We start from the raw sequence: 22778 nt of genomic DNA, 5'->3' as shown, positions 1-22778 counted from the left end.
AGGTCTAAATATCGTCACTCTCTTGCTGAGGAAGTTTGCTGAGGAGGCTCCCTTTTGTCTATAGCAGTGTTTCCCAAACTTTGGACATATGTGTACCCCTTCTATAATTTTCGTAACACTGAGTACCCCTCATCAAAAAAAGGATGTATTTTAATAACAATCAAAATATATTCATTTTTTCTTTTTTTGATACATACACAAAATAATAATAAACAGAAAATAAAATTATTCATAATACAATATAAATCCATGCCAGAAGGTTTGTTGCATGCGGAAGAAGAGCAATTGTTGGAATTGGCTTCAGACGGATTCTTGAAAAATAAACATAAGGAGTGTACTTTTAACATCATTCTGGTTACCCATGCAATATGTTTATCCTATTTTAACAGAAAAATTCTGAAATATATCTTGCCTTTTCCAACTTCATATTTATGTGAAGTTGCTTTTTCAGCATTTGTAGACATTAAGTCAAAAAAAGGGGACAGAATATTGGACGTGGAGCCGCATCTGAAATTAAAATTAACAACCAGGGAACCAAATTATGACGATCTGTTATCTCAGCACAAACAATTTCATCTTCTATATAAAAATAATCAAAATCAATGGGACTTACTAAAGCACATAACAAACCTTTCCTATAAGAAAAATTGCACAAAAGCTAAAAACACATAGGCACCTGGAGAAGCCACTAACTATTAACAAAGTAAGTTGTCTCTATAACAAAGTGTAGTATATTCACGCAGTGTCTGGCTGGACCAGCTATCTGGTCCATCTCACTGGACCATTCCAGTCCATCTGGACTGGACCATCTCACACCTCACAAGATTGTCTTGACTTGACTCATGAGAACGTAGAATTAGGCTCAGCTAAGCGGGGTGCAGTGCATATCCCCACCAAACACTTTGGGAAACACTGGTCTGTAGGATAAAACACAAGCTACTGTGTTTAGCATTTAAAGCCATCACCAGAACTTTTTCAGACTTATTTCACATTATTCTCTGCCATCTGCGTTAGGTCCTAGGCAAACTGACTGAATTGCTGTCCTTTGCTCACAACAGCCCTTCTTGTGCTCCTGGGAGCTTTGCAGAGACTGTCCTTGCCTGAGATGCTCTCCCTCCTCTTTTCCATTTCTTGGAATATCTAGCTCCATTTATGAGTCAGTTCAGGAGCCACCTGCCACTTGGGGCTTTCCCTGGATTCCTTCTAGAGTTGTTAACGCTTTCTTCTAAATTACATGGTATTTACTATGTATACTTTTTATGTTATCTTTATCAATGGGCACATCATTTCTCTTACTCTCCCTTCTTTGAATGTAAAGTTTGGGCAGCACAAATTGTCATTTTGGAGGGTGGAATGGGGAGCAAGGTTTTTGTTTCTCTAAGATCCAGCTAACATAATGTCTGGCACAGCAACTAGGCTAGGGCCATTGGCCTGATAGTCCATCATGGTGGGGGAAAGGGGAAGGAGAGAGAAGGAAGGTGAAAGAAAACAGGAAAGTAGGAAGAGGCTGGGTTAGGAGGAGAGAAGTTAAAAGCCAGAGAATTTTGTGTTTGATCCTGGAAGTGATAGGGAGCCACTGGAGTTTATTGGAAAGTTTATTGGTCAGTTCTACACATTAAGAAGATGGTTCTGGTTGCTGAGTGAAGGATGGGTTGGAGTAGGAAAAGCCTGGTAGCAGAGAAGCCAACCAGCTACCGTGATATACCAGTATGAGGTGATAATGAGGGCTTGCACCAAGGGGTGGTGAGGATGAGGGCCTTGGGGCAGGGGGAGGATGAGGGCCTACATGAGGTGGGGGATGAGGATGAGGGCCTGCACCAGGGCTGTGGTGAAGATGAGGGCCTTGGGGCAGGGGGGGGGGGCCTGCAATGGGGGGAAGGGGGGGAGGATGAAGGCCTGCATGGGGGTGGTGAGGATGAGGGCCTTGGGTCAGGGTGGGATGAGGGCCTGCACTAGGAGGTGTTAAGGATGAGGGCCTGTACGAGGTAGGGGGTTGATGAGGGGGAGAGCCTATATGGGGGTGTGTGAAGATGAGGGCCTTCAGTGGGGAGGTGAGGATGAGGGCCTGTACTGGGGGGATGGTGAGGACAAGGACCTGTACCAGGAGAGTAGTGAGGATGAGGACTCGGGCTGGGGGGAGGATGAGGGCCTGCACTAGGGGGTGTTAACAATGAGGACCTTGGGGCAGGGTGAGGATGAGGGCCTGTGGGGGCTGTTAAGGATGAGGGCCTGCACTGAGAGGGGGGTGAAGATGAGAGCCTGTACTGGGGGGAAGGGTTTGAGAACAAGGGCCTGTACAGGGGGCGGGAGGGAATCTAAAGAGAGGAGACAGATATGAAAAATGTCCTGAAAGTAGAATAGACAAAATTTGACAATGGATTGAACATGATTGGGGCAGGATGGTGTCTCTATTGTGAGCCTGGGGTCTGGAAGGATGGTAGCCCACTTGACAGTGGAAGGAAATTAGAAAGAAGGGAAGATTTGGTGGGGAAAGAAAATACATTCTTGGCCATAATGAGTTTAAAATGTCTCTAGGTTATTGAGTTTGAGATGACTATCTCAATGTGGTAATTTTGGCCACTTGGCCAATGTGACACTGGAGCATAGGAGGGCGGTTATAGGTAGAACTGAAAATCCTTAGTAGAGAGATAACTGAATCTATGGAAGCCACTGAGAAGGAAAGCCAGAGTCAGTGGGCATGACTGGGATAAAGCGTCAATTAAGGAGACTGAGCAGTGGTCAGGCAGCTAGGAGGAGAAGCAGGAGAGAGTAGGGGAGTGAAAACTTTGAGAGTATCAAGGAGCAGAGGTGATTGACAGTATTGGAAGCTGCTGAGATTAAACAATATGGAATGACAAAAGGTCTTTAGATTTGGTGATTAAGAGATAGCTGGCAGTTTGGGTGAGAGAAGTTTCAGGTAAATGATGAGTCAGAAGCCAGACTACAGAAGGATAAGTAAGAAGAAAATGGAGGGATGAATGTAGATGGTCTCAAAGAGTTGACTGAGTAAGGAAAAAAGATAGAAGACAATAACTAACAGGAATGGTAAGAATAAGCATTTTTTGTTTTGTTTTGTCTCCCTTCCATGTCCTCAGCAGTCCAGGGCCACTGGCCTCCTCATGGCGCCAGACATTATGTAAGGTCCTAGGGAAACACCCAGACGCAAAGGCAGTTCCTGCTGTCAAAACCTTACATTCAAGGAAGGGAGAGTGGGGAAAATGTGTCCACAGATTAAGATAATGAAAAATACAAAGCAAATATCATGTAATTTAGAGGAAGCATGAACAACTTCGGGATAGGGGAAATCAAGAAAGGCCTCATGCTGAAGGCACTTGAGCTGATCCTTGATGGAGGCAGGCATTCCAAGAAATGAAACTGGAGGGAGAGCATTCCACACAGGGACAGCTTGTGCAAAAGGCCCAGAGGCACAACAAGGTTGTAGACAAATAACCCTCAGGTGAGGGGGGGTTTTAGGACAGGGAAATGTAGGTATGTTTGTAGGTAATAGGGAAGCAGTTAGTAGAAAGGGAGAGTTTGAAGATCATAAGAGGGAAGAGATGATAGAAATGGCACAGGGACAAAAGTGCAGGACATAATTTAGGAAGATTTGTCTTCTTGGGTTCAAATCTGGCCTCTGACACTTACTAGTGTGACCCTGGGCAAGTCACTCACCCCTATTCACTTCAGTTCCTCCTCTATAAAATGAGCTGGACAAGAATGAACCACTTCAATATCTTTGCCAAGAAACCTTAAATGGGGGTCACAGAGTCAGACAAGACTGAACAATGATAACAGCAACCTAGTGGAGAACATGGAATGGAATGGGATCCTTTGAACCAGAGGAGTTGCTGTTGCAAGAAGGATCACCTTGTATGGGATACTGGTGGTGGAGATAATAATGGAAGGTAGTTGAATGCCATATGATTAGGAGGAGAAAAGCTATTAGTGAACTTTTTAAGTGAAATATGAAGCAAAATACTCAGTTGAATGTCAATGAAAGGAAAAGCCAAATAAGGTTTAAAGAGGGGTTTGGAAAAGCCCCTGAGGTTATTGTGAATTAATCGGTACAAAAAGATCATATAGCAATAATGAGAGCCAATTGAGATTATATGACATGAATAGGTAGCGTCACACAGAGTCAACACAGTTTGGTGATTTTCTTCAGTTTTGTTCAGTAACACATAAGTAGGAGCAAAGACAGAGGATGGAGTGATTGATCTAAGGCTGATCCTTGGAAGGGCAAATCAGTGATAGGATAAGGGGACAAGGGACTTGAGAATAGCACATAATTGAACTAGTGTACTAAGCAGTCAGATGGGTAAGGGAGAAGTATGGCCATTGCAAGTGTGATGGTTTCCAAAAAGAGTTGAAGGGTGGGGGAGCTCATGATGAGGGCACCATAGATAGGTTTAAAGCAAAGGGAGAGATGGCATGACAACAGAGTGGAACCAAATAAAAGAATTTCAAAGTTTGTGATTATGGAAGTGGAACATTTGTTGATGATGGCAAGATCAAGATCATCTCTGGGTGTAGCTATGGTGGGGCAGAAAACTGTAGATTTTGGGAAATGGGTAAAGTGAGAAACTGGGAGAGTGGGAAGTTTGAGGGAGTAATTACATATATGTTGAAGTCTCCTAAGTGTGAGGACAGGATATGGGGAGGTGAGAAAGACTGTGAGCCAGGCACTAAAATCATTAAGGAGAATGTCCTGTAGATTGATAGAGAGCAGCCACTAGAAACTTGATTTAATGATAAACGTAGATTGAACAGAAGTTACTAATTGATAGTGATAAAGGAAAGAGCCTGGAAGTAGCAATGGGAGCAGACAAATTCCAAATCCATCTCCTACTTTTGGACCATTGAGACGTAAGTATGAGTACAAAAGCAAATTTGCTGGAAAAGAGTGGCCAGGAAAATAAGTCATCTAGTTCAGCTTAAGTTGTTCCAAAAGGGAAAAAGGCCTAGAATTAGAGTGCTGAAATACCTAGCAAGTTTTTCATTTATAAGAGATGACTATTTTTCTATAAACTAAACAGTTTATTGCCAGATACATGATACTAAAATAATACTCTGTTGAAATACTTTATAATGGCATAAGAAAAGCTATAACACTAAAAGATCCTTGACTATATTTTACAATATATTTGATATTGTAAGAATTAAATAAACTTTCAAGGATTAAAAAAAGGTATTTTAAAATAAATGTTTTACTGGTTTGATACTTGAGAAAAATGGGTTATTACCAATTTGTATTTTATGACAATGATTCACAAAACTTTTAACAAGAACTTATATTCATGTTCTTCTCTATGCTCCAGAAAATTCATTTTCCTTTCTTTTACTTAATATAGTTCTGTGTAGACTCAGGATTAAAAAAGAAAAGAGGAAAAAACTATTCAAGTAACAAAAATCAGATTAAATGCAAGGTTGCCAATAGCAGGGTATTGGTAGACTTCCTAGCCTTGGGCTATTTAACTCTGCTTTGAGGCAGGGGCTCTATTTGGAGTGTAGCAATGCTAAAGTTTCCAAAGAATCTCACTGGAGATAAGGTACTAGATAACTCTGACGTATATTAATCATTATTACAGTCATAAAATAATGCTGATTGACAAAACTGCTGGAGGATCAAACATGAAACAAATTAGAACATTCTCTTTTAAGTCTAACTTCCCCCTGAGTATATAGGGATCCAAACTGCCTAAAAAAAAAAAAGAGTACAAATTGAAGTAAAAAAAAAACCACAAAAAGGGAAGACCATATTTTAAACTTTTCCCCTTAACCGATGCTTATGAAATATTCTTTGGAAAATGCAGATGACAATTGCTATTATCTAGTCTTGTGAGGGAAATCTGAACACACTATAGAAATGGGAGCTACTATTCTCCATTTTTTACTTGCTCCAATACTAAAGCTCAGTATTGTTGTTTTCCATATACCAAAATAAAGCTAAGAAAAATTTCAGCTTTTCAGTGCTGTGCAATGGAAAAGGAATGCACCTGGAATCAGAATACTTATCTTTAAATACTGGGTATGTGAAACTGCACAAGTTTACGAATCTGCCCCTTTGTTTCATTTGTAAAAGGCATGTTGAAATAATCACATTCCTACTAAGATCTCTTTCTACTCTAATTTTTCTGATCTATGATTTTAAGTTACTTTGGGATTTTGATGATTTAAAAATAAGTACATGCACATATACCTCCTTGTGATAGAGCTGGCCATGGGAAGGAGAATGGTAAAATATTATTAATCAAAGCTCACATTTTTATAGAGTTTCAGTTTATCATATGCTTTATGAATAAACCTATGAGGTGAGTGAGTAAAGCATTGTCTCCATTTTATTTATGAGGAAACAGGCATAAAGAGGTTAAGTGACTTGCCCATCAGAATAAAATTATCCCCAGTTAGGGAATTATAAGATTTCAGTTAGAAGGGACATAGAGGCTATTTAATCTAATGCATATGAAAAAAAGAATCCCTCCTACAATATAACTGATTGGTTGTCATCTAGTCTTTGCTTGAAGCTCTCCAGTTAGGATAGAACCCAAGATATTCCAAAGCAGACCACTTAACCGTTTAAAGAGCTGAAGTTTTAAAAAATATAAATTTTATTGAAATCTGTTTAATATTTACATATACATGACACATATTAACATATCCATTAATTAATACAGGCATTTTCCTCCCAAAGAGCCATCACATATAACAATTTTTTTTAAGGTAGAGAAAAGTCAGCATAACTGATTAATACATAAATATGAAAATATACACAATCTTCCTTGCCTCCTTAACATCTTGGATTCCTAGCTATCTCTGAACTGCCCATATAACCATGCTGTTGCCAAGATCTCTTGATTTCACCTTTGCAATATTTCTTGAATATATCTTCTCTTCTCTGACACTGCCAACAATCTGGTACCAGCCACATGCCTCAATTACTGCAGTAACCTGCTGATGAGTCTGCCTGCCTTGTCTCCCTCTGCCTCATCCTCCATCCAGCCACTAGGGTGATTACTCTAAGGTGCAGGTCCAATCATGTCATCCTCCTACTCAAGAAACTTCAGTGGTTTCCTATTGCATCCATGAGCAAATGCAAAATGCTTTGTTTGGCATATAAAGTTTTTCATGACCCAAGCAACTCCTACCTTTCCAGTCATCTTACACCTTCCTCCCAGACAAGTACCACTCAGTCAAGTGACTTTGGTCTCCTGGCTATTCTATGAACAAGACTCTCCATCTCTCTGCTCCGAGCATTTTCTTTGGTTGTCCCCTCCATATGTGGAATTCTCTCCCTCCTCCATGCTGATATCTGACCTCTCTAGCTTCCTTTAAGTCCCAACTAAAATTCCACCTTTAACAAGAAGTCTTCCCCAAGCCTCTTAATTTCAGTGCCCATTCTCTTTAAATTATTTTCTATTTATCTTGTATATAGTTTGCTGGGTGTGTATTTGTTACATGTTGTCTCATTAGATTGTAAACTCCTTGAGGGCAGGGACTATATTTTCCTTTTTTTGTATTCCTAATGCTTAGCATAATGCCTGGTACATAGTAGGTGCTTATTACTAAATGTTTATTGATGGACTGACGGTGCAATTGACTGTGCAAAGGAGGAGGGGAGATTTCTTCTCATGTTTTAAAGTTAATCAGATTTAAATAGTTTAGCTTGGAAAAAATCAGTGTTTTGTAATTTTAAAAAAGATATACCTTAATTGTTATGGGCCAGGACTCTGAACTTGAAACAGAGGATTATTACAAAGTACTAAGTCAGTGGCATTGATAGAGACAATAGTTGTCTAATTTAGCATGGTTCAGTATGATTGATTTAATCCTACAAGAAGATGTTATGGGCCAGAACTTGAAACTAGGTACTAAGTGGAATTGAGGAGACAATACTTAAATCTACTTTAGCATTGATTTAATCCTACAACAAATAATGGTTTCCTAGTGATATAATGATTGGTGTATACTCAGTGTAGAGCATATAAGATAGACGCTCTCAGGGCCAAAAAAGACAAGCACACTAGAAGCTCTCGGAGGCTGAGACAGATTCATTCCATCATCTACCTGTGTGGTGGCTGGAGGCTGAAGAAATTAGGGTAAGTACAAAAATAGACAAGGAAACTTTGTTAAGGGCTAAAATAATATTTCAGCTGAAATGGGACAGATGTTTAGAAAACAGCCTTCTTTTCCAATTCAAGGAAAATGTGTCAAAACCTTAGTTAAACTCATTAAAAGCCAAGATTTGATTGTAACTTGGGAGCAGATCATTGAACTTTTAGAAACAGTATAGTACACATCTCCTTGGTTCTCTAAGGGAAAAGAATTGAATCCAAATGAGTGGAAATTAGTAGGAGAGCAACTATGTCAATTCTACAGTGATAATGGACCTGACTCAATTTCCAAAGAAAAACTTTGTACATATAATTTAATACAACTGGCTTTAGGAAATTATATAAGTTATAGAATAAGGAAAAAGAAGAAAGAGCAGGAGGGAGAGCATCCAGACAATTAGGTGAAAAAGATGAAGAATCAGATAAGAATGGAGTTAAGTACAATTCTGAGTGTAGTACTTCACAGCAGAAGCCATTAGGGCATTCCCCATCTCATGACCCTCCACCCCTCAATTAACCCTTCATGAGTGGAGGGAGAAGGAGGAGAGAGAGAAGCAGCAACACAATCAGCACCACCTATGAAGCAGCCTATGACAAGATTACAAAAGGCACTGGTTAAGGCTAAAAAAGAAGGACAGGATATATCTGATTTAATAAATGCATATCCTGTGATTGAAGAGTTTGACTCTTCAGGTCAACAATGGAGAAGATACACTCCTTTTGATCTGGAAAAAATTAAGGATTTGACAAAAGGTTACACTTTTTATGGGGTTACATTGTCTTATGTTAAGATGTTACTAGAGAATTTGGCTTATGAAATCTTAACCCCTACTGACTAGAAATCCATAGCAAGGACATGTTTAGAATCTGGACAAAACTTGTGGCTTTCAGAGTATCATGAATTATGCAGTATTAAAGCCCAACGCAATAAGCAAACTGGAGTTAATACTCCAATCATCTCTGATCAACTAGCAGGTGAAGATCAATACACAGACAGTTCAGCACAGATTAATCACCCCATAGCAGCTTATGAACAAATTGCTGCTGCTGCAATCAAAGCTTGGTGCTCCTTCCCAGGAAAAAATGGAGGGGAAGCCTTCATGAAAATAGAGCAAGGTCCCACTGAACCTTTTGCTGATTTTGTGGGATGTCTGCAGACAGCTGTAACAAGAACGATTGGAGAAAATGCAGCTACAAGAATAATAATCAGACAACTGGCTAAGGAAAATGCTTATGAGGTTTGCAGAAGAATTATATGGGGACTACACAAAAATGCTCGTTTAGAGGAGATTATAAGACGCTGTGCCACAGTGGGCACAAATGCTTATTATACCCAGATTATGATGAACATGGGAAGACAGGGCCCCTCTTGGCAAGGGACTTCTAGAGAAACTTGTCGATGCTTTCAGTGTAAAAAAAAAATGGATATCTGAAAACCCAGTGTAGGTACAGAGATAAAATGAGAAGACAGGCTGAGAGAAGACCTAAAACCCCATGTCCAAAATGCCACAAGGGCTTCCACTGGGCCTCAGAATGTAGATTGACCCAGGGAAATGAGAGGCAGGGCCCAGCTTCAGGGCCCCAGGTAGGACATGATGGCAGCCGAGGTTACACTCAGAGAGTCTTTAAAAGTTCAATATTAAAACATAATCACTCAGCCAAAAGGCAATCAGATGGCAGAAAGGGATTACAATTGGAGAGAATATATGCTTTTTAACCCAACAGAAGAGCAGTGTCCAGTGTGAATAGTTCCAATATAATGAGCAACTCCAATGTAATTGCCAGGTGATGAGAAGAGATTTAGAAAGTGGTAAATAGAAGGGACCAGATAGGTTAACTGCTTGGGGAAAATGGCTTGCTTGTATTTCTACAGATGGAGAAGGAATCAGATAGGTGCCAATGAGCTGTATTTGCCTTGTCCATGAGAGAGACAGAAAAAAGAGAAAAACCTCAAAACAAAGGAGAAGATCTAAAAAGCATCTGACACTGAAAGAGAATGGCTGATAATGAGACTGTTAGAGAACTTTAAAACCAGCTGGAATCATTGGATTCTCTGAGATGAAAAATTCTCGATAAGACTATTGCAGGACTTCAAAACTTGCAGGAATTATTGGATTCCTGGCACATGAAGTAATGGACAATAGATTCCTTTTGGACGATTTCTAGGTCTTATGGACAAGTATAGTTCCTTGTTTTGATTCATGTTATTTGTTACATCACTACTAGCCTGTGTTATATTGCTATGTGCTTAAGCAATTATGTGTAATGCCTCCCATATTGATGGATACCTGTTTTAAGAGTGAGACCCTTCAGAAACCCGCTAGTCTGATTTGATTTCCCATTTACTTTGGTGTTTTCATCTCCCTTCCTGAGATGTCAGGGAGGGTATGATCACCTCCTTTTATGGTTTCCACCCCTTTTCTGAGCAGTCAGGGAAGGCATGATCACCTCCTTTTTGGGGGTTCTTACCTCCTTGAGAAGTCGGGGAGGTCATGAAATACCTATGTTCTAAAAACAAAGAAAAGCAGGAGATGTTATGGGTCAGAACTTGAAAGAAGGTGCTAAGTCAGTGGAATTGATAGAGACAATAGTTATCTAATTTAGCATGGTTCAGTATGATTGATTTAATCCTACAAGAAGATGTTATGGGCCAGAACTTGAAACAAGGTACTAAGTGGAATTGAGGAGACAATGGTTAAATCTACTTTAGCATTCATTTAATCCTACAACAAATAATGGTTTCCTAGTGATATAATGATTGGTGTATACTCAGTGTGGAACATATAAGCGAGAGGCTCTCAGGGCCAAAAAAGGCAGGTGTATTAGAAGCTCTCAGAGGCTGAGACAGATTCATTCCATTGTCCACCTTTGTGGTGGCTGCAGGCTGAAGCACAAACCTTTGGAGTTGGGGAGATTCAGAAGCCAGAGAAGGCAGGTGGGAGCTCAAGCTCTTGGAACCAAGGAGAGAGATAGGCCTCCAGAAAACTAGCCGAACCCCAAGTGAAGGAGACAATAAAGAATTTGGACTTTATCACCTGACTACTCTTGTGGTGATTACTGAACTGAAACAAAGACTGCTTCCAGAGACCCCAAGAAAACCTTGGAGAACATTACATTTTAGAGAGAATATTACATAATTACATAATGAGGACCACTTAATAAACCATTTTTAGTTTTAAGAAGCAAACTTGTGTTACTGATAACTCATTTATATCTGACTCATTTCAAGTATTTTTAGTCTTTGTTTTTAAGACTTTATATTAAAATTCTTTCTACACCAAAACCAAAAAATACACTCCTCTTAACAAAACAGAACTGTGAAATCAATGAAAAATACTTCCAGTTTTTTCTTTTTCTAATAGTCTGAAATGTCCACATTTTTTATTCAGTCTAGTATAAAAGAATTTAGGGAGAAGCTAGTATCACTTTGCCCTAGTTGCCATTTCATCCACCATCATTTGCACCACTTTCAAAAAATGTTCTTAATATTGCTCTGTAGTCATTGTTTTTTGTATATTAACATTACAAGATTATCATTTGGCTAATGGTGTAGACTTTGCTTAGATGAATATTAATACATCAAGGCACTCATCCTGATGTTTCTGGTGCCAGATCCAGGTTCTTAAGCTGAAAGGTCTTCTCCTAAGCCTCTAAGTCCATCACTTCTGTTACTGTTTGTTTTTTGTTCTCTGAGGGGACCATGACATCAGGGAGGTGATTCCATGACAGGCATGTGAACTGGATTTTAATGAGGGAGGGCTGGGCAAGGTCAGCAGTTTCACTTTCTCCTCCATCTGGGTTCAGTGGCCAGATACAAATCAGGATGACTAGAGACGGCTCTGGATGCAGTGGGAGACATTAGACCTTTTAAACTAAGGTCTTCATCAGGTCTCACTCTGACAGAGGAAGGGCCCAATCAGTGATTAAAGCTAATTAAGAAGTGAGGCAGAGAATGGCCTCTTGTACCTAACCAACTAAACAGATAAACAAATATATCCACTTGAGAGGAGAAGACTCTCAGGGTCTCTGGCCAAACAGAAAGAACTGCTATTTACTACACCCAGAAAGAGGATTGTAGGAACTGAATGTGGATCACAACATACCATTCTCTTTTTGTTGTTGTTCATTTTCATTTTGTTTTCTTATTTATTTTCTTTTTTTGATCTGTTTTCTCTTGTGCAGCAAGAGAATTGTATAAATACATTTATACATCTTGAATTTAACATTTTAACATGTTTAACATATATTGAATTGCTTGCCATCTAGGGGAGGGGTTGGGGAAAGAAGGGGAAAATCTGAAACGGGTCAATGTCCTATTATCTGTGCATATGTTTTGAAAATAAAAAACTTTATTAAAAAAAGAATGTAATAATAATAATAAAAGAATTGCTATTTACATTCCCTCTGGGCCAAATGGGCCCAAACAATGACCACGTGGGGCTTGGCTTTAGACCTGTATTGGGTAATAAATGAAAATCAGTGACAAAAGTCCCAAATCACTTCTGCTATAGCCTTTAATTGAAAGATTAAAAAGTTGTTTATAAGATCAACTTTTTATTCAAACATATTAATCTGTATACATATACAAAGGCACACTAGATAACTTGAATCACTTATTTTCTAATCCATGACATCCCCAACTATATTCCCCCCATTCATGTTGCCTGTATGTAGAATTTTTCTGTTTTCTCATTTTGATGCCTTCTGTTCATTATTTATCATGTCCGCATATACTCCATATACTCTAACCCTCCCCCAATTCTATCTTCCAAATGTTAGTTCAAATGTCACCTCCTCTAGAATTTCTCCTCCCCACCCCATGCCAGAAATAATTTGTTTATTCCTTGAATTATCATAAAACTTTTTACTGGACTTTGAAATTTTGCCTTCTACTTGTTTGGACACACATTCTGTTGCCTGTTAAATTATAAACTCTTTGGGAAGAGGAACTTTATCTTTCTTATTCATTTTGTACCTCTCACATTTTGCCACACTTAACTCTACCTATATAGTAGATATTCAGTAACTGTTAGATAAAGGATTGAAAAATCATGTAAAATTTCACTGGGTACCATATTCTTGCTGTATAAAATGTATGCCTCTATTTTGTCTTAAATGTGCTTTTATATTACATTTTGGAGGAAACAGACAGTACCAACATTTTAATTACAAAATCATACTTCATGATAGTAAAAGACTTTTGTTATCAGAAACATAAAACAAGATTTTGGAAAAGAGATTCTTATACAAATCACTAAATATGATGGCACACAAGTGGCAAAAGGACCCTTTTTAATCATTAAATTTCTAGAAAGCCACAAGTCACGTCTATGAAAAATCAATCAAGAAAAGACCTTGGTCTGTTCTAGTCTTACCCAATTCATCCCCCTTGCAACACCTATTTTATAGTTCACTTGTTGAAAGACACACATTTTAAAAGGAGCCTTTAAAGAATTAAAAATTAAGAAGACTAAATCACTTAATCTAAAGAATTAGTGGATCAAAGAACAAATCATAGAAACAATAGAAAATGTCATCAAAGAAAATCACAGCAAGGCAGCATACCAAGTCTTATGGGATACAACTAAAGCAGCCCTTAGGTGAAAATTCATATCTCAGGGCTTTCTTCAGCAAAAGAAAATAAGAACTTGGGAGCATCTTACTCCTCCATTCCTTGCCTCTCCCTCCCCCACCAAATAAACAACAAAGCAGAAATATTGAAAAAAATCAAAATTAATGAAATTGACAGCTCAAAACAAGGCTTGATTTTGAGAAGTAACATATGGACAAGATTTTTTTTTTAATCCAATAATGAATAATTATAATCGCAAAAAACTAATAATGAAACACTTCCCAACTCCTAGGTGGACTCAAGTACACCTTAAGAAATTTTTTGTAGACAAGCCAATGTAGGAATTTGTTTTGCTTGACTATACATGTTTGTAACAGGGTTTTGTTTTTTTTTTTTTGGTTTTGTTTATTTCTTTTACTTTTGCTTTCTTGGTTTGGGGTGAGCAGTTAAAACAAACAGAGAGAAGGAGTTGAAGAGAAATTTTAAATTTTTGTTTCAAAAAATAAAATTGAATTTTAAAAAGTATTTGGTCTTAACATTGCTCAAAGTTACCTATAATTTTTGTTTTTTAAAACAATTATTAAAATTTCTCCCTATATGATGGGAAATTGGGAGAGGCAAGGGAAGAGTAAGGTTGATTTGTTGCTTTTTTTCTGTTGTCTTCCTCGTAGAAAACTAAGAACCAAATGTCTTCTCAGAATTCTAAGGTCTTTAATAAGTTAACATAGGCAGGAGACCTGGGAGATGTTTTTGTTCTATAGCAATGATTTTAATAGAGGGAAGTTGAGATATAGGAAAATATTAAGAATTGAGTAGAAGTTCCCAAAATTCTTTTCTTTTGTTGAAGAAAGCCCTGAGATATGAATTTTCCCTGAAGGACTGCATTAGCTATATCCCATAAGTCTTGATATGCTGCCTTCTTACTATGATTTTGATTGATTCTATGATTTCTTCTTTGATCCACTAATTCTTTTAGATTAAATGATTCAGTCTTCATTGATTTTTTAATTCTTTAAAGACTTTTTAAAAATGTAATTTTAAAATTGCATAATGGTCAGAAAAGGATGTAGTTAATATTTTTCTGCTCCAATTCATGGTCAATTTTTATAATGGTGCCATTCACAGGTAAGAAATATGCAAATTCTTTTCTGTTCCCATCCATCACCTGGGAGCTATCATCTTTTAACTTTTTAAAAATATTATTTACATCCTTAACTTTGTTCTTGTCTAAATCTGAAAAGGCTTCATTATTGTCAATTTCTATTATATATTGTTATAATGTTATAATGATTTATAATTACTATTCCTCCCTAAAATTTGATAAACATTTTCTCATTTAGGTGCTATACTATTTGATGAATACATACATTCATATATGTATATGTATGTATAAAAATGTATATGCATATGTATAGAGCTATTCATTCATTGATTTATTACCTATATGATGTCTTTAAAGAGAAAGTGTCTTAGCTGATCTTTTACTGTCAATTCTTTACTATATTTTTTGTAAAAAATCAGGATTACTATCCTTTTTTTGAACTCACCTGAAGCATAACAGATTCTACTCCAATTCATTTTAATATTGTGTGATTCTTTGCTTTAAGTATATTTCTTGTAACAAATATATTGCTCAATTCTACCTTCTAATCCATTCTGCTACCTTCTTATGTTTTATGGGAGAATTCACCCTGTTTACATTATTTTAACAACTATTCGTTGTTTATTGCCTTTCATCTTGTCCTCTATTGCTTTCTTCTCTTTGTCCCTCTGTCTCCCTCTTCACAAAGGTGTTTAAGAATTTACCTAATATTTGTGATCTATAATAGTATCTTTTTTTCTTTGACACATAGTCAATCACAGATTCTTACTATTTTCCTCCCTTTATGCTCCCACTTGATTGAGGAAGGATTTTGGGGGAAGAAGAGGTTGAAATGGAGATTATAACTACTCCCTCATATTTTTTAACTTCCTTTTGAACTCTCCTTTCCCCATTGAGTTTAATTGTATTTAGACACTTCACTTTGCATGTATTCACCTCTTTTTTACTTAGTCAAGATGAAAGTAAATCATAGAAATCTGATTCCCCTGATCCTTTACTCCATATTTGCATGTTTCATTTCATATACTCCTATAACATGGGGTAGTAAATTTCCTTCCTTTTCTCCTACTTTCCTCCCCAACTATTCCCCCATTGTTCTGAAATTTTGGAATTTCTTTCAAAAGAGAAAAGTTTATTCTTTCCATTTTCACTTTGCCTTTTCACATCTAAAAGGTCTGGGCAGTTTACATATGATTTCTGAAAATATTGTATCCAAAGTTGGACAGGGGGTTGGGAGGAGAAATTATGATTTTCAGGTAGTCTGAAGACTTTAACTTTGATTTGTTTCCTAACATCTTATATTTTCTTTTATTATTATCTCATTGAGTCACTCATTTGTTTGGATCAACCCTTTTAATTTTCAAGAGTTATCTTGGATAAGGTTTAATAATACTCCTTGCCATTTTCCCCTCTTTAGCTACTTTACATCCACAGGTATTCCTATAATCCTTTTGGCTAAAAAAAAATTTCCCCCAAGGCCTCCTTGAATTTGTGGAATTAATAGTCTTCTACTAGGTTTAATTATTGGTTATTTCAGTTCAAAATTTTTTTTCATTGAGCTGGGTATTTTCTTCTTTCCTCATTTCTAGCTTCTGTTTCTGGAACTGTGGGGTTTTGTCTGGGTCAAACTCTGCTTCTACTCTTCTGGATGGTGTAGGCAGGTATTGCCTGCTGCTGAGTGGAATGCCCAAGAATAGGGGCTACATTTTGTAGAAAGTATCTATTCTTTCTCTCATAGTGGTTCAAAGTCAAGGAACCTGGATACTAGATAGACATTTTGCATAGGCTGCTTGGGTGTCTCAGGTATAGTTCACCTGGATCCCGATCTGGCCCCATTTCTTGCTTCTGTCGGATTTCTGAGGTTGTTCCACATTTTACACAGTTTTAAGATGCATCATCTCCTACTGGTCTTCTGGGATCATCCTGAACCCAGTGCTCCTATGATCTGCCCTCCTGCTGTGCCTGAAACACTCTAGGGTTGCCCTTTGTTGGGCATTGCTCTGGCACTGTCTCTTGTTGTCTGGTCTGCTGTTTTTACCTACTATGGCTTGTCTGTCTTTCATAAGATTATATTAGTCTTCTGATATATATATATATATACTGGATGGAAGAGTTTTATAGCTAAATTTCTGGTTTTTCTTCATTATTCCTTCTGGGACATACTTAGAACTTGGGGTTTTGGGGGACGATTATGCCCACATTTTCCATAATCCTCACCAATGATCTTTCAAAGAGAGAAATGATATGCTGGTTAGGTAATAAAGAATTATAATTTTATACATATAAAATTTGAGAAGCTTCTAAGATGAGCCCTCCAACCCCCCCCCCCCATATTTAGCTGTTATTTGAGGATCTACTATTATTGAGTGAAATTATTGAGTAAAAGTATGAATATCACTTTTGTTGTATATCTTTATTGCTCTCTACCAACTATTTTGGCAATATATGGGCAAACCTACTTTTCTAGAAACCATCTACTGCTGAGTTTTGTCACTTTTATTTTTTTTTTTTCTGCTAGTGTGATTAAATGAGGTAGTATGTCAAAATTGTCTTAATTTATGCTTACTATGGTTGAAAATAAAATTTTTTAGTGATTCAATTTGACAGTTTAAAAAATGTCTAGGTTTTTATTCTTTTGCACTTTGCCTATTCATACTCTTCTGCTATTTATCCAGTGCTAATGAATGCTTTGTTACATTAATTTATCACAAATTTTAGATGTTAAATTCTGTCATATTTGCTGTATATTTTTCTTTTTATATTGTTTCTATTGTATAGAATTTAGGATTTTCCAAAAATCAAGTCCATCTATATACCTTAAATTTTAATGTTCAAATAATAAGGCATACATCTGTATCCAGAGAAAGAACTATGGAGACTGAATGTGAATTAAAGTATACTTTTTTCACCTTTTTTTATTTGCTTTTTCATTCTTGTAGTTTTCCCCTTTTGTTCTGATTTTTCTTTCACAAAATGACTAATATGGAAATCTTTAAAATGATTGTATATGTATAACCTAAATCATACTGGTTGCTATCCTGAGAAGAGGGGAGGTAAGGGAAGATGAGGGGAAAAATTTGGAACTTGAAATCTTTCAAAAATGAATGTTGAGACCTGTAATGGGCTGAGGCTTGAGTTGATGCACTGAGGTCCCAAGTACGTGGGGCTAAATAGTAATTGGGCTATACTCTATTAATATACATGATTGGATAAAGAATGGTCCCTGCCCACTCTCCGTGCAAGTCCTGATGTGTTGTATAGGAAATGACGATTTTGGTGGGTGGAGGCAGAGAGAGGGACAGGAAGAGAAGCTGGGATAGATTGGGCCTGGGTTCGAGACTCCGAGCTGCTGGTTGTGTGGCTGCTGGTCGAGCTAGCTTCTTGACTCAGCTGCACACATTGCTATCGCCGATTCTCTTCCACCTCCTATCCTTCTTCACTGAGAATAAAGACTGACGGTTTTCCCCTAACCTGAATTCCTGTCTCCTGCTGATTTAAAAATACACGATCTTCACAGAGACCTATCTTTACATGTAATTGGAAAAATAAAACAAATAAAAAAAGATGGCATAAAATTTGCATACTTAGGGACTACCAACTGCTCAAACAACTAGATCCTATATTTAGATAATAAGATCAAATACAGAAGATACTGGTTAAAAAAGTAGTTGCACGAGATCAACCAAATCATTTCCAAAGGAGCAGTAATGAACTGAACTAGCTATGCCCAGAAAAAGAACTCTGGGAGATGACTAAAAACCATTACATTGAATTCCCAATCCCTATATTTATGCACACCTGCATTTTTGATTTCCTTCACAAGCTAATTATACAATATTTCAGAGTCTGATTCTTTTTGTACAGCAAAATAACGTTTTGGTCATGTATACTTATTGTGTATCTAATTTATATTTTAATATATTTAACATCTACTGGTCATCCTGCCATTTAGGGGAGGGGGTGGGGGGGTAAGAGGTGAAAAATTGGAACAAGAGGTTTGGCAATTGTTAATGCTGTAAAGTTACCCATGCATATATCCTGTAAATAAAAGGCTATTAAAAAAAAAGTAGTTGCAACTACTTGAAATTTCTTTTTATCAATATGAACTAGAAAATATTTTTAAGCTATTAAAATAAACATATTGCTTGAATAAAAATCACAATTAAAAGATCTTTCAACAAAGACTGAAAGATTGTTTCATTCCAAGGATTAGTTCTTGAAGAACCCTAGAATCTCAGATCTATAAAGGACCTCTAAGGCTTTTCAGTGAAACTTATGATCCCTTTCAAGTGGGAGCTGAAAAAGGATTTGCATGAAAGCTCTGGAAGATAGGATAGTTATTTGAAATCTCCTTTACAATCAAAAAAATTACTGGCTACTGTTAAATATCAAATTTTGCCTTTTATAAAAATATGAAAAATATTAACTATTGACAAGTTAATACTGTGTCTGATATTCCTTAACCAAAGCTTATATTTATATCTTGAATCAACTTGGATTTATATGAATTCAACTAGATTCTAGAAACATCTCCAGAGTTTTTCTTTATTCTCTTTTCTTCCAATTACATTCTTTCTCCAGTTCACAATTAAAGAAATGTAGCTATCAAGACTGATTCAAGACACAATGTATTTTTATCACATTCTAAAGAGGCCTACTTTGGACTAAAGGTTCATAAATGTGAAGACTATATAGTCAGTTGTACACCTCCCTATACTTCATATAATACTCATAATACCTAGATTCAAATGAAAGTTTTCCATTTTAATTCTTTAGCAAACAATTTTAATTTTGCTGAAAAATGAATACAAAATTTCAGACAAAATATTTATGTAACTTCTGTGGCACTCATTTCCTGAAAAAAATTTATAAATAGCTCAAATTAGATATTGGTTTTTAATATAGTACAACTGTTATTTTAATACAGAACTCTGTGAGCATTGTCAAACAGTCAAGTCAACAAGCATTTATAAAGTACTCTCCATGTATCAGGCACTGGGCAAAGCCCTGGTGATAATACAAAAAATTGTCAAAAGCATGGTCTTTGCTCTCAAAGACCTCACAGACTAATGGAGGAGAATGTAAACAAATATGTTATTTTAAAGATGATCTATGATTTCATTGGTACAGGGATTCTCAATGAGGAAATTCACCAATTTGCTCTGCAATTCAGTCTTATTTCCACAGGCACGAAGAGATTAAGTGACTTCACATAACTAGAATGTGTCAGAAACAGGACTTTTAACTTATGTGTTTCTAACTTCAAAGATGGCTCTCTAGTCACTACACCAATCACATACACTGTTTATATGCATAAGTATGAGCTTACACACATATAATGAAAATTTGTAACACATATGTAAATATACATATGGATTAATACATGCATATGTAAATGATTTTAAAAAACTTTAATTCAACATATAATTTAGTTATGTCACTCTTAAGCAATAAATTCCCCCATCTGTTGTTTTAACTTGATTCAATAAACCCCAAGCTAAGCAATAGGGGAAATATAAAGATAAGACAGTTTTAATGTTTGTTTCACAAGTGAATGAAAACATCTGAGTAATATTTTGCTTTGCTCAATAATGTTAACATAAAGGCTTTATAAACAATGTTATTTCCATTAAGTTCTTGATGCTTCTTCATGGTGTAGAGGTGATTCTGAATTCTCTCTAACAGCAGATTACCAGCTCTGGCAGGTGATATCAAGTTGACAAGACTTCAAGGATGGGCCTGGCAGCAGGCCTAAGGATCATCCTAGCTAAGTTTGAAGAGGTTTATCACAGGAATGCTGGCTACCAGGATTTATTTTTGACTTACAACAACTCATTAAAATGTCTTAAGATATGTAAAACTTGTCATCTGCAATGATGGATGGACTGTGCACAATGAAACAATAAATCTTTCGAAGTAATGAAATACAGTTTTGTGGCAAAAAGACTGTGAAGATATGTAGAAGCAAATTTCTCAAAATCATTTCCACTTTTAAGGTCTTCATGCTTTTTTAGATTTGGAGGCTTTACTTTTATTCTCATATTTTTTGTAAAAGAGTCTCTTTTCAATTAAGCTTACCTCTTCATGAAGTAGTGAAGCCTTTATCCTCAATAAAAAGGAGAAAAAATTTAATACAAACTGGTAGCTCATAGAAAAATTTGATTCTTCATAGGTAGTCACATGCTTACAGTAACTAGAAAAACAAAAGAAAACATGATTTAAATAATGTTCTTTTAAAATCAGAAAGAAAGGTGAATAATAGATCTAAAAGATTAAAACTCCTTGAAATATAATTTTCAAGATCAAGGAAATTGAACCAATACTTGATAAGAGAGAATCCCATTCTTTCTTAAGAAAGAATGGAATGGAAGTAGAGTATTCCAAAATGTTTCAGAAGAGAAATCAGAATCTTTAGAGAATTTAAATGAGATCCCATAGAATTTATGACCTGCACAGCTTAACAAAATAGAAAAGCTTGAATCCATGGTAGTGAGTCTTTTCAAAATGAGAGAACATAAGATTGGAATATGAGGAAATGCTGAATGGAATTGTGTTGAGACAACGGGAGACTGTCTATAACTGTCTCTAACTGTCTATAATGGGAGAGGTTAGAACACAACCCATCTTTCCACCCTAATGACTATTTTCAGTTAAATCCTAGCACCTTAGGGTAAATTCTACACATATCCAACAACCCATTGAATCAAAAGCCCCATTTATAGACTACTGATTTAGATGGAGATTAAAGATACCCATTTTTTTTCTTTTGAATTGACGTTTCCCAGCATAGACTTAGAGGATCTTATATCTGAAATTCTGAGTTCTGGGGATCAGTGGTTTTGTTACATAAAAATTATACTATTAAACTATTTTGCTCAAGAGGTTAATTCTTTTCCATGTATAGACAAAAGTCATGCAAAACCTTTAGCATAGTTTACCCTAGTTTCAGATACACAAAGTAAATAATCCCCAACTATGGAATAGCTCTTGCTAATTCTTCAAATTCAAGTTCTGAAACTTGACTGTACTCTATAAATAATAATACAACAAAAAATACCTGAAACCCACAGGAGGGTTGTGTATACATTGTTTTCCAAAAAGCTATGGGTTTGCAACTTTTAAGTACCAAAACAAAAATGTTTCTAGGCTGTATTACATACTTTATCTTCTTAAATTTAAGATATAGAACATAATTTAATACTAATTGACTCAAGGTCAAGCACATCAATTACTGAGCTATATGGTAATATAGCCCTCTCAGGATTCCTGGTTGTAGTGGGCTATGTGCCTTAGACAATCATATTTTCTGAAATTTTGTGATTGTTTTTGATAGTTTTTCTTGTTTAGGTAGGTGTTAAAATCTTTTTTTGCTGCTATCAGAATGTCTGTCTCTAAGTTATATTTCTGAAAGTTTAGAATCCAAATAGGCAAAATTGTAAAAACTGCCATGTAAAATAAGTAAACAGTTATAAATGACAAGAAAGGGATAGGGAAATGAGGGAGGGATTAGTCATCTATGAGTAAAGTACATCAGCTCTAGCATGTGGATAATAAGCTCATAGATTTAGAGTTGGAAGGGATCTCAGAGACAATCTAGTATAATTCCTCATTTTATAGAAGAGAAAACAAGTAAAGTAGACTTATCCAAGTTTATAAAGCCAAGTAAGTAGCATAGCTGAAATTCCAACCTTGATTTTCTGACTTTACCTAATAGTCTTAAAATATAAACATAAATTAAACATAATTAAACATAAATTTGAGACCCACCACCACTGTCACTTGGTCAAAGAGCATGCATATGAAACATAAGCAAAGCCTCAAAGAAAAATATAGTTTCACACAAGATCAATTAGAATTCCTAGAAGAAATGATGTAAGATTTTTTTGAAGTGTTAAAAATATTATAAATTAAATGAGAAACACAGGGGAATAACTGGAAAAGAAATGGTAGTTATGAAAAAAAATCTTGGAAAGAGAATTTAACAACTTAGCAC

The 22778-nt window shown here is 36.3% G+C and overlaps 1 protein-coding gene and 1 long non-coding RNA gene across 2 annotated transcripts in view; one reads left to right on the top strand and one right to left on the bottom strand.

Moving 5' to 3' along the window:
• Nucleotides 1-1564: 1564 nt before the first annotated feature.
• LOC116421486 lies at nucleotides 1565-20714 on the top strand. The gene is made up of 2 exons (XR_004231859.1): nucleotides 1565-1714; nucleotides 20471-20714. It is a non-coding gene; the product is annotated as an uncharacterized LOC116421486 (long non-coding RNA).
• The window catches only part of TAF1B (TATA-box binding protein associated factor, RNA polymerase I subunit B), a 95714-nt gene continuing 92483 nt past the window's right edge, over nucleotides 19548-22778 (bottom strand). The window contains exon 15 of the mRNA XM_003757871.4: nucleotides 19548-20978. Within this exon, the coding sequence (XP_003757919.1) occupies nucleotides 20786-20978 (193 nt within the window). The 3' untranslated portion in view covers nucleotides 19548-20785. The remainder of the gene's footprint in view (nucleotides 20979-22778) is intronic.

This window comes from Sarcophilus harrisii, chromosome 2, assembly GCF_902635505.1.
Source record: "Sarcophilus harrisii chromosome 2, mSarHar1.11, whole genome shotgun sequence".
NCBI classification, from domain to species: domain Eukaryota; kingdom Metazoa; phylum Chordata; class Mammalia; order Dasyuromorphia; family Dasyuridae; genus Sarcophilus; species Sarcophilus harrisii.
The sequence above is the reverse complement of the archived record's forward strand: the minus strand, read 5'-3'. Positions and strand labels throughout refer to the sequence as shown.